The sequence below is a fragment of the Brachycentrus maculatus genome, unplaced genomic scaffold, assembly GCF_059751285.1.
Source record: "Brachycentrus maculatus isolate JH-2025_06_01 unplaced genomic scaffold, ASM5975128v1 h1tg000183l, whole genome shotgun sequence".
Lineage (NCBI taxonomy): Eukaryota > Metazoa > Arthropoda > Insecta > Trichoptera > Brachycentridae > Brachycentrus > Brachycentrus maculatus.
In genome coordinates this window covers 714,322-727,697 of record NW_028280934.1, presented here as the reverse complement: position 1 = coordinate 727,697, position 13,376 = coordinate 714,322, and the positions used below count along the sequence as shown (strand labels likewise).

Genomic DNA, 13,376 nt, shown 5'->3' with positions numbered 1-13,376 from the left:
TGATTGTAAAATATTGATTCTTATTTACAACTAGTAAGTTAATATAAACGTTTTATTTACATTAATATTTTTTTGGAGTCAAGAGTAAACATTTTCTAGAATACTTACCAGTTATATCCTTAACAGTTTTCTCGAGATATTATTTATTTTTTCTTGGAAAAGTATTCGTCGAATGTACGACTGACTCAATCACCCTTGTCATTTGTGAATTGACAAGCGGATGGTATTAAATTGACAGGACTTAATATTTCAACTAGATATCGAGTGTACCAAAACTCGTAGGTTTACGAAAACAATAAAAAGGGTTAAAAATATTTAAGAAAATTTTTTGATCCATCCATATGATGTGAGAATCAAATCTAGAGCTGACAATATCTAGAGATAATAATATGTATTTATTTACATTATATATATTTTATGTCAGAAATTTAATCGAATTATTAATAAGTAGAATAATTCATATTTATAACTTTTTGTTGTTGAAGATAAGTCGAATCATTATTTGTCGACTTAAAACATTAATATCATTTAACTTTATAAAATAATTGAAAGAGTCAATATGTTTGTATATTTTATTATTATTTTAGACTAATCGAATGATTATTAGATTCGAAAGATTAGTTTTTATGTCATAATATATTCAAATAGTTATTTTGGATTGTTCGAGTAAAAAACAAAATAATATCTTTAACAAAAAAACAATAAATTCCTTATTTCAGAAAAAAGGAATAAATTTCTAGTACACGATGTTACCACAGAATCGAATCTTCACATTTAATTATTAAAATACCTCATATAAACTTCTCATACAACATTTTGAGTGTGTCCAAATATTTGTTCACATATCTGGATTATCTCCAATTATAGGAGTAATACATATTAGTTTTTGAAATCTCATCAAAGATGAAGAAGAATATGGAATGTAAGAGTTTCTGCTCAATGAAAAGCTTCTTTTCATCTCACCAGTAGATGTCTCTTGTGATTCCAAGAATTTAAGTAGCGTGGTTGTCAATAATGGGTAGAATTGGTGAATGTTACATGAGTGATCACTTCAACCAGTCTATAACGGTCGTCAGCCCCGCAAATGCCCAGACTTCCATATTCTTCTTCATCTTTGATGAGATTTCAATAAACTTCTTATATTACGATCAATATTGATTTTTATTAATAATCGAATAATATATTTGCATTCGAGCGAATTATTCGAATGTATTCATTCATTCATTCGAATAACTCGACGCTACCTTTTTTCTTCCTTTTCCATATTTATTTGAGGATGGATATAGAATTTTATATGCTCTTTGTAACATGTTCGAAGACCCTTACTAGACAAGTGTAATATATTATGGAGTATTGAAAATGTTTGAGGTGAGTCTGAGGTGAAATAACTGAAAGATGGGCCGACGATAAATTTATATGTTTATTGTTTTGTGCCTATAAAACGTGATCAATTATTACTCGGACCATTTGATATGACGGCTTCAAAATACATAAATATATGCAAGAAATATTTGTGAAATTCTTTTACAAAAATGCGTCTATTTTTACTTAACATATTTCTCAAATTTGTGTCAAAAATTATTTTTCGGAGAACGATCACTTCTTGATTTATTTATTTATTTATTTTTAGATCACATTATTATATAATTTGATGAACGCCTCACTAAACAAAACCTGTGACTACATAAACTTACTAAACATAAAAAAAATATTTCAAAAATAAAACACGTTTTTTACTCAAGTGCCCACCCCGGCTACCGTTCTGGAGGTCGCGGATTCAATTCCCAGGGGGGGGTCAAATAAATATAAGTGATTTTTTTACTCTAATAATTACTCAATATTACCCTGGGCTAGTACCTGAAGCGAAGTGCTGATCGCCTTTCTTCCATGTGTTATAGATCAAGATAACACTGTATTTATATGATGCAGTGCCATATACACCATTGGGGTGCGGATAAAGGTTCGGAGAGATTGAAGAGAGGTAAAAACAAGTGTTTTCATTTAAAATTTAATTATGTCTTACTACAAAGTGAATGCTGAAACAATAAATTAAATAATTAAATTTTTTTTCTTGAATGTTTTTCGCAGATACTTTGTGGCACATTTTATAAACTTTATAAAATTAAATAACATTGTTTTAACAACTTTTTATTGGTATTCTTTATCCAATTGGTTTAAAAAAGAACCTTGTCATCATCAGGGTTTTTCTTAATTCTAAAACATTGAAATACTTATAGTTAGGTTATAGTTAATAACACTTCCCTTGCGATACCGAAAACTTCCACGCACCCGCACACCATATGAAAATATAATTTTAAAAAAAAATTAAAAACTGGAGAAACTCCTAAATGTTGCTTTTACTAAGCACAGAATAAGTCAACTCCGGATGACTTGTGAGCTACAAATAGAATCACCCACAAACAGTATAACCTTACTATGAGTATTTCAATGTTTTAGAATTAAGTACATAAACCCTGATGATGGCAAGGTTCTTGTCGAAACCGGTTCGATAAGTGTACCAATAAAAAGTGGTAAAACAAAGTTTTTTTAAGTTTAAAAATATATATCTAAGTAATATTAAAACTTACCACGAGTACGTAGATAAACGCAGTTAACCACATTGAGAAATTGACAAGTACATAGTTTATTTCAATCAAATATACAATGCAACTCTAAATTAAGAAATAAATTAGTGTAAACATATCATTCATATTACTGTTTAATCGGAGTCAAGGGTGGAAATTTCAGAGCAGGTCTCTTTAAATGTGACATTTGGGATAAAGGTTTATTTTTTTTTGAGATTTATTCGAAAATAAATCTTCTATTAATAATATCAAATAAGCATTGTCTTTCAAAGAAATTAAAATCTCATTTAAAAATATGTTTATTGTGGAACATACGAGGCGTAAAATTGGAAAATCCTGCATGCTTTTTTCTCAGAAGCTTTTCCATTTAAAAATAATTATTCTCATTTTTACTATGTACTTATGTTGAATGTGTTCATTTTCTTAAATTTTATCAGGAAAATCATTAAACAATTGAAAAATGTCTCAATTTTTACTTCAATTAAGAAAAAAAACCTTTGACTTTTATATTTTTATCTTCGTTCACCTGTCTCAGGGGTGTCAAAATAAGCGTTTGATTTTTTTTTAATTACTCATTCTTTTACTCCTACCATCACGCTGTTTCTCTGCAGGGATAGGCCGAGCGGAAAGAACGCCACACTCTTCTGTCCTGACATACACTCCTAGCTTTCTTCACGTCCATATATCTAGTCAAACATGCTTTACATCATAGTTTGCGATATCAAAAGACGTAAATCAGGGTTGTGTAGTGTCATCATGGTTGTTTACTGTATGAGTAAAATTTATGAAACGAATCGCCAGAAAAAATATTTCATACTCAGTGGCTAGCTCGTGTTCTATGATTGAATGTTTCAATGTAATCTGATTATGAATAATTAATACATCTATATTTTTTTTGTTTTTTTTTTTGACATCTCATTAAATATAAAGAGAAGAATATGGAAGCCTGGGCATTTACGGGCAATTCTTTACCAATTTTGAATCTATCTAGTTCTATACAAATCTTATATCTTATCTAGTTCTATACCAATTTTAAAAAACATTAATAATCCGGATTTGTGAACAAATATTTGGACACAAAATTTTGCAATAAATTTTATTTAATATATATACACTATATTTGTTTAAAATATAGTCAAAAGGTTAGAGTTGTATTATTGAGACGTTGAAGGGGGAAAGGGATAGAATGGAAAAAGCTGACCCTTTTTTTATCGGTGTTACAAAAGAGTTAAAGAAATACTGGTATCTAAAGAGTTAAATAATGAAAAAAACGTAGATTTATAATATTTCTCGGCTTCAGGGGGTTGACACGTTTGAGGAGGTATTTCATACACGAGTGCGTCAAGATGTCTTTCAAATAATTCTCATTTGTTTTCCGCATGCTTAGATCGTGTATCGTCATACTGATGTTGAATTTATCTTAATGCCAGTCACGAAGATAAATCCCTATAATATGTTACACGCCTAAGTAAATAGACACGAGTAGATACCCTTACATATTTGAAACTGCTTTAATACTAATTAATAAGATCTCTGTGATTACATAATCTTTCGCGTATGGAGTTACCGCATATTGAAGATAAAACATATTTCCCATACGTGACAGGCTAACATATTCAGTAATCACATATTTTAGCATTTCATATATTTTTTAAATAGCTATACCTGGCCATACGTTGCAGTGTCCTAGTCATCTTAAATGGGAAATAAATAAAAACGATGTTTAATCTCGACTCGTAACGCATGTTTGTGCTGAAACATTTAGTGCATGTTGGTCTTCGGGTCGACCAAAAATCGCATGTGTTAAACATTTTGTGTAGTTTTAAGTATGTAAATGGTGCTATGGCGGTGAAGGGTGGTATTGTTTGCATGCTGTGGTAGTGGTTGTCCTGACGGAGAGACGGGTACGTCTCGAAACCGGTAGACTTAAAAATCTCGGTGAGTGGTTATATACTAATATTATTAACATTTTTGTAAAAAAATAAATAAGTGAAAATGACTAACCACAAAGTTAATGCTTTAAATATTCATAATATTGAGAATAAATAAAAAGAGATGGCAAACATTTAAAATACCTAGGTTTCATTTCACAATGCACATGATGCAATGAAAATATTTAAGAAAATATTAATAATGTTAGTATATAACCACTCACTAAGATTTTCGTTTTGAAACGTACCCGTTTCTTCGTCAGGACAATCACTACACCAAGCATGCAAATAATAATTAACGTCACTACTGTTACACTATTTATATACATATAGCTATTCAAAATTTTAATCACATGCGTTTTTGGTCGATCCGAGGACCAATTTGGACTAAAGATCGTAGAACAACATGCACTTAAGGGCGAGGTCTGACATATAATTAAGGATGATTGTCAAAATGACTTAAATTGCTGTGAGTGGTTATTTGTATACTAACATTACAGGCACCATGACGTGAGTAGACGTTCGACTGCAAAACTGGCGTTGCTGGTTCGATCCCCGCCAATTGCAAAATGAATTCAAGAAAGATTTATGTTAAATTAGTCTGGGTGTTTGTGATGTATTTCTCATATTTACCTTCCCTATCCTTACTATCCTACCTGCAGACAAGCATCTTTTATAGACGCTTTGCAAGTTATTATTTTTTTAAATACTAAAACTTTGTTAAAATGACTAACCAAAACGTGAATGCTGTAAATATTAAATAAAGTTAAATATTTAAAGTCTACGAAATAATAATGCAATCGAAAATTAATAATAATGATAAGTAAGAGAAGATGTCAAGAAACTCGCTGTCCGTCAAGAGAAAAGTTTGGTTTTTGTTATGTTTAAAATTGTGATATTTTTTTTAAGGAAGCGAAAATTCAATTAAGTATTTATTTTTATTTAAAATAACGATTTTACTATTTACAATGAGGTATTATTAACAATTTTGTGCACCTCCGTAGTGTAACCCCGGATTCGATTTCCAGGGGGGGGGGGGGCAAATAATTTGATTTTTTCACTCTAATATTTATTCAATATTACCCTGGACTGGTACCTGGAGCGGAGGGCTGATCACCTTTCTTTCATGTGTTGACGATCAAGATAACACTGCGTTTATATGATGCAGTACCCTATTCACCAATGGATGCGGATGAGGGTTAGAAAAAGAATAAAATCAAAAAATTATCATTATTTCTCACTTCAAGTTACTGGATTGTATGCATAAATTTACCAAAACCGTCGGCAACATTATTCAATTTATTGGGGCTCCAAATGTTCATCATTTAATCCGGGATCCTCTCCCTCTCTCAATTTTTAATCTCTTCATTAACTCTCTCTTTTAATGATAGTTTTAGATACTTTATTTAACGATATTTCCGTATAATGCTACCTCAATAACACTTTGCTGTGATTTAATTTGGGAAAATGAGAATGTGGAAATGATTAAACGGATAAATGTGTTTTTTTAACGATCATCTCACTCTCACTGTTTCCAACTACTGGTAGAAAAGCGTTCCATGCCATCGGGTCCGCGACAGCAAAGGCGAGCTCTTTAAATTAAGTGCACTAGTTGCGAGCTGGTAAGATGACTTTATCAATTGTATTTGCTGAATCCAATCGATACGTGGGATGTCTATCAATCGATTCATCTGGAATACACAGATCTTTAAAATGGAGCTATATAAGGTATTGATTTATATAAGCGTAACAAGTGCAGATTGTGATGTTACTTATGCCTTCTTTACTGTATTTAATTATTGAATAATTATTTCAATATCACAACAGTTATGAATTTCATACAACATATGTGTATTTTAAAGTAAGCATATTTGCACCTATAGATCTTTGTTTAAAAATGTATATTACAATAAATAAAATACACACGATGAGGAAAAGATGTCACAGAAAGGATTAAAATCGATTTAAGAAAAAAATCACATTATGTATTTAATATTTAATTGATAAATATCACTATTTGTTAAAATCTATTGTGGTACATGTTTCTTAGAATTCTGCATCATTTTCAAACACCGTATTTAAATATAGATTTTAAGAGTAAGTGAGTGTGGTAATATCTTTGCATTTTTAATTAAAGTAAAACTTAAATTAAAAATGCAAAGATATAACCACAAAGTGACTGTTGAATCAATCAATGATAAAATTAATTTACTATTTACCATAAACACCAAAACAAAAATAAAATGAAGGTACCATCAATACAATTTTAAAAAATGTATAGGGATTATCTGCCCACTAATCTAACTAGCTCTCATATGTAAAAACCTTGGAAATTTTTATCTGTTTACTTTTAATTGATCAAAAATTATTGCAACTTAACAATAAACCCATCAATGGACATTTTTTTTAAGTAATCAAAAAATAAATGAATTTCACATCTCAGTATTTTTTTTGTTAAATATACATAAGTTTGTATTAAAATAAAAATATTTAAGTTATGTTATAGTTGAAATATTACAAATTTATTTCAAAGACAAATTTTCGTTTTTTAAAATACTAAAAAAACTGTACCGAAAGTAGATTTCGGAAAGAAATCATAAAAATTTTGGTAGAAATTTGAACATTATTTTTATTATGAGATTTCTCCTTTTTAGAGACTCGTTATAATATTCCAATCTAATGAACTTGCTAGCACAAATTATTATTCCATTTATTTTTAAATAATTTATTTGGAGAAATATTTCTTTACTTTTACATTTTTAATTTCTCTTACGTTGTTAATCTAAGAAAATAATTTACAGCTATTTTTAGAACAGTGATTGGATTTTTCCACCATGAGAATTTTTTGTGTAAATACCAATTTTCTTGCTTTTAATTCGTATCACGCATAGCCTTGTTCATCGATTTAAATATTATTAAACATATACATTATTTAAGTGAGTCAAATCATAACTTATACCTAATAAGTATATATTTTAGTAATGATTTAAACTATAAAATGCCTACAAAAAAGCTGGAAATAATAGAAAAAATAAATAAATGTGGTATATTAAATTAATGTTCCTCATTACTTTCGATAAAAAAATAATATAAAACAACATACACATTCACCGAGGACTGTTTACATTGACGTCATTGATGACTTATAATGTACCAATGAAAATAGGAGCATACTAAAACTTATTTTTAAAAAAACATGCGTTTCACAAAGTAAACCCATATGCTATTCTGCAAAATGTCATTCGACAAAATTTATTATGTTGGAAAAAATAACTGTTTAAATATTATTTTTATTATTTTTTACAAAAAAAAAGTTGAATGTGTAATAAATTAAGTAAAAATAATGGGTACTTACGTATAATTTCGCAGAATCCGTTCAAGAAGATTTTCAGCAGGAGAATTAAAAATACTGGAACTGTCTTTGTTTTTGTTATCATCTTGAAATATTTTCAATTAAAAATTTATACTTATCATGCTCATTAATGTAAATACTAGATCATATCGAGAATAAATTTACGTCACTATAAAAACTAAAAGTCATCGCACGTAATAATTAAAAAGAAAAAAAAAATTTATCGCTACTTTTATGAAATAACTGCGAAAATAAAATGTCAATTTACAGTTTAGTTTCGCAAAAACTAATCTTTTTTCGAGCGCAGTGTTTCAATCGAGCATTATATTTACTTTTCACGTAAATATTATCACGCGAATTGTGGCAAGAAGTGCGACAAAAACGCCCTAACGTCCATCCCTCGCGAGACGCTCGCGACGACTAGATTGTTTTTCCGGAACGCCGGTTTATCTACCCCCTCTCCCGTATTTTCACCCTTATTGTGCTTGAACCCCTGTCCCAACACAAATAGACACGAGACAGCTACAAGCAAGTACTACATTGCACCTGAGTGCATCTCGGTCTCGTAAATGTTCAGATTTTACTTCGATGGCGTTTTAATTGGGAAATTGTGAAATCAAGCGAATTTTGAGATGGTTCGCGTTTAACGTCTGAAAATTGACGACTCTAACCGCCTAGAAAACGAAATAATTTGAAATTTGAAATACAACAATACTTTTGAGTATGAATTTCAAAAAGCAAAAATTATTTTAAATTTTATTCTGAATATTTTTCATATCATCTCCCGGGTAACTTTTAACTGCCTAAATATGACTTCATATTAGAAAAAAAATATTGTAAACTTTGATTGGGTAAACGATAAAAAATTGTAAAAAATAATTAATAAATTTTAATTTTCATAACATTGCATATGACTGATATTAAAAAAAATGAAACTTAAATACCTTAATCTTTTGTTTAAATAACGTAGTTGTATGTTTATTCAAAATCTTAAATCTTCCAATGGTATTCACCGATTGCTTTGACATTTTAACACAACGTTTATTTAAATACGCGTATTTTTTTTATATTCTGTGATAGATAAAAACATTGTTTATATCGAAAAATAGTAAATGGCGATGGCAGTGACATCTGTTGAACGTATTAGAGAAACACCCAAAATTAATCGTTGATCACAGCGGACAGTATGCTTCTTTACATCTGATAAAATATTGTATTGGTACCCATAAATATTATGAAAGACAACATATTAGAAATGTGATTATTTTCTTTTATCATTTACATTTAACCAGACTGAGCCACAGAAGTGCATATTATTTTGAGAAATAAAAAGACTTTGTATTTTGATCCACTCACATTTGTGAGTGGATCAAAAACACAGACTTTTGTTTCTCAAAATAATATATCCACAAAGTTAATACTTTCAATATTCAAAATACAGAAGTGCATGGCACACCTAGTTAAAAATAAGAATAATGAACCCTTTTGATTTTTGTTGTTTCAATAAATAAGTTTCATATTTATTAAATATTGTTATATAAACAAAAACAACAAATAAAAAGTATTAGTCCCTTTCCCAGCACAAGAGCTTAGTCTCTTTACAGGAGAGAACAGGGCTTTTAATTGATTGAAAGATTGTGAAGTACAAATGTATAAAAAAATTATTAAATTATTAAAAAACTCTTTTAAATTTATTTTATATATTTTTAAATGTTTTTGTGATGTCCTTAAAATCATTATTTTATTTTTTTCGAGACACGGGTTGTACGATTACAAGCTAAAATAATTTTTACCATGTTTGAGTAAATATAAAATATCACCAGGCCTTGACAATTTGACAGGGAATTCACAGTTCCGCATTCAAAACCAATCGCTTAAGGAATTTAAAACAGAAGTAGGCTTACCCGGCATTCAAATTTCACGATCAATTCACGTTATTTTATTAAGGTCTACGGTTTGCGGGATTTTTGTTTTGCCTCGCACAATACGAGATCCATAAATTACCTGATTTTACATTTTTATAAATTTGTCCTTTAAAAAATCCACCACTGATAATTAATAATTAAGGGATGAAATGACGATTTTTTGTTGTTGAATAAAACGATAATTATTCTTTTTAATAGATTTATATTATCCACTGACACTTCGTGATGGAATTGCATTTTTAATATATTATTAGATTAAAACCAATATTTTTAGCTTTTCCACCTTATTTTTATTTGACCAGCGACCGGGTTTCGTCGTTACCGACATCATCAGACTGGTCTGATGATGTCAGTAACGACGAAACCCGGTCGCTGGTCAAATAAAAATAAAGTGAAAAAGCTAAAAATATTGGTTTTAATCTAATAATATATTGATAATTATTCTGGCATTAATAAACCATTTTTAAGTTTTTCTAAGTAAATACTACTTATTCCTCAAATTTATTGTGACATGTGTTTCGATGCATTGCGCATAATTTTCAAACACCGTATGTGATCACTTCACCTTTTGTCTCTATCTATCTCTTAATTTTTTGGGTGTCTACCTGGTGGTCTACGTCTTTAGGGGTTTCCTTAAAGGACGATACGTGGAAGTCTATATTCTGTTCATATGCTTGTTTCAATATCGCTTTATTGTCGTCCCCACCTCGCGATATCTTTCGTCGTACACGTGCTCTGGAGATCAATGTTTCTTACGCAGCCTCGCAACTTATTTCCGGTTATTATTCGGAGACTTCACATCTCAGAGGTTCCATGTCGAGATTTGGTTCTAGAGGTATCTGCGCTTGCTTCGATTACATAAGTGACTATTGGTGGAACAAAATATTATTATGTATTATTGTGTTCATCGTTCACAAATCTGGATTATCTCCATTTAACGTTATGTTTTATAATGTTTTTTGACATCTCAACATAGGTAAAGAATAATGTGGAAGTCTGGGCATTTACAGTACTTAAGACCGTCATAGGCTAGTATAAGTGATCATTTTACTCTCGTGTAACATTCACCAATGTAGTTTGCATGTTAATCATGGGTAGAATTGGTGGATGTTACACGTGTGTAAAGTGATCACTTAAACCAGGCTATGACAGTCGTAAGCCCCGTAAATGCCCAGACTTCCATATTTTTTTCTTCATGTTGAGATGTCTTTATTTAAATCTCAATTCTCATGTTTTTGTTCTGTCACGCTGATTTTATGAGGCATCCAGATATAGCTGCATACTTATTGACATTGTTTAGAGATTTAAATGAAACATAAAAAAGAAAAAGAAATTGTTATATTATTTAGGAAGATGAAAAGGAAAATGGCAGCAATGGAAAGGGTACTTGAGGTGTCTTACTCGTACTTCCACAAGCTCGTCTTAATGTGCAAGACTCCCTTGAGGTAAGTTCTTACATGTTACTATAACCAAAATTTTCTTTTACGAGTTGGTTTTCCCAAAACATTTCAATGTCGGCGTCTCGAAACATGCCTGTCTAGTGTTACACACACATCGGATCATTGTGTTTGGATTTCTAGAAATACAATAAGGTTTTGTGTTATCACGAGGCGATAGATGTGTGAAGAAGTATAATAGTGCATGTGTTAAAGCCATTAGAATCTGAATAGAATAACTTGCGTGTTCCATTACATTCACCAAAACTTTTGTCAACTTGTTTGTAAGAGAATTCAATATCATTCCGTGCGGTTTATTTAAATCCCATATGTACAGATTCGTGGGTATTTCCGTGCTAAAGTTATATTTATACACTAGTTGTACCCGACCACGCGTTGCTGTGGTTCAATCTGGTTAAATAGAAAAATAAGGAAATATAATTAACAACATTTTGAGTGTGTCCAAATATTTGTTCACAAATCTGGATTTTCTCAAATTGAAATTCTCTATATATATGAAATTGGTTCATTTACATATAAATGGAGCTTACAAGAATTTGGGTTGTGTGGTTGTCAACAATGAGTAGAATTGGTGAATGTTTATATGTGTAAAGTGATCACTCAAACCTGCGTATGACGGTCGTCAGCCCCGTAAATGCCCAGACTTCCATATTCTTCTTCATCTTCTTCATCTCAATGTCAAAAAATAATAAAGAAATATAAAGAAACATTTTTAAAACGTTGAATTTAATGATGCTTGTGAAACACTACAAATATTCCAACTTCCTTTTACCCTTTTCCGCACTCAATGGTGCAAAGAGCACTACATGGTATCGGCGCAGAGTTTTTTTACGTGCTACAAAAGCAACATTTCAGAGTGCTTTCATCTGTTCTACACTTCTTATACCAGTCCAGGGAATATGAGAGGGAAGATAACCCACATTTATTTTTACCCCCCTGGGAATCGAACTCGGGACCTCCAGCATGGCAGCCAATAATTCTATAAAACAACCATGCAATCAAAAGGATTTAAGTGATATCAGCTGCTAAGCAGCACGTTCTCGGCCATGAGCAATGGTAAGTATTTTATATTGCACTTGCTTTCAACAGATTGCGCTGCCAATTTTGGGTAAAAAAAGCTGTCAAAAAAACACCTTTCATTGATGAATATTTAAAAAAAAATCGGGTATTCTAATCCGTCTGAAATCGTGTCTACGAGTAAATTCAGTCTACTTTTTTCCTTCTTTTGCCATCTCCATGCTTCATTTACGTTGAAACCTGGACTCCCAGTGCTTTCTCTAAATTAAGTCAATGAGTAAATAAAATTATTATTAGTATCAATTTAATGTATTAACCTTTGGGAACGATCGGAAGTTTTGGAGCTTTGATGAATCTGAGGTTCACAGCCATTACGCGTTTGAGCTTCCGTTTGCAGGGTCTACGCCGGATGTAATAGATATGCAGCTCAGGACGAACATTTTCAATATTAAGTGATGAGACGAACTGGGTTAAGTGATCAATACATTAATTGTAATTATTGCATATGTGATTTTAATGATCGGGTTTTAATAATGAAGGATATGTTAATATTTCCGGAAGATATTTTATAAGGTAAATAAGAAGGTATTTTAAACATCAGCTTGGATGATTGTAGATATAAAAATTAAAATTTTATCGAAAAATCTGCCAAATGTTAAAAAATATAAATATATAAAAATTGCCTATTTTAACATTCTAACTATTTATCTTGTCCGCCTCCGTAGTGTAATGGTCAGCACGCTCAGCTACCGTTCTGGAGGTCCCGGGTTCGATTCCCAAGGGGGGTAAAATAAATATAAATGATTTATTCACTGTAATATTTATTCAATACTACCATGGACTGGTACCTAAAGCGGAGGCCTGATCACCTTTCCTTCATGTGTAAACGATCAAGATAACACTGCGTTTATATGACACAGTGCCCTATGCATCATTGAGGTGCGGATAAGGGTTTTATTATTATTTTTAACTATTTATCTAAGTATTATTTTTATAAAATAAAGATGAATGAATGCGTGAAAAAACAGTAAAATAAATTTATGAGCCGAATGTGGTTGGGAAAAGAACCAGAGCAAGACCTAAGAAAATTTGGTATAATCAATTATTCA

At 30.6% G+C, this 13,376-nt stretch overlaps 1 protein-coding gene across 1 annotated transcript in view; it reads right to left on the bottom strand.

Annotated features, from left to right (window-relative positions):
* LOC148307959 (limbic system-associated membrane protein-like) overlaps window positions 1-8,290 on the bottom strand; it is a 64,904-nt gene extending 56,614 nt beyond the window's left edge. The window contains exon 1 of the mRNA XM_088262552.1: window positions 7,872-8,290. Within this exon, the coding sequence (XP_088118678.1) occupies window positions 7,872-7,953 (82 nt within the window). The 5' untranslated portion in view covers window positions 7,954-8,290. The remainder of the gene's footprint in view (window positions 1-7,871) is intronic.
* Between the last annotated feature and the right edge of the window lie 5,086 nt (window positions 8,291-13,376).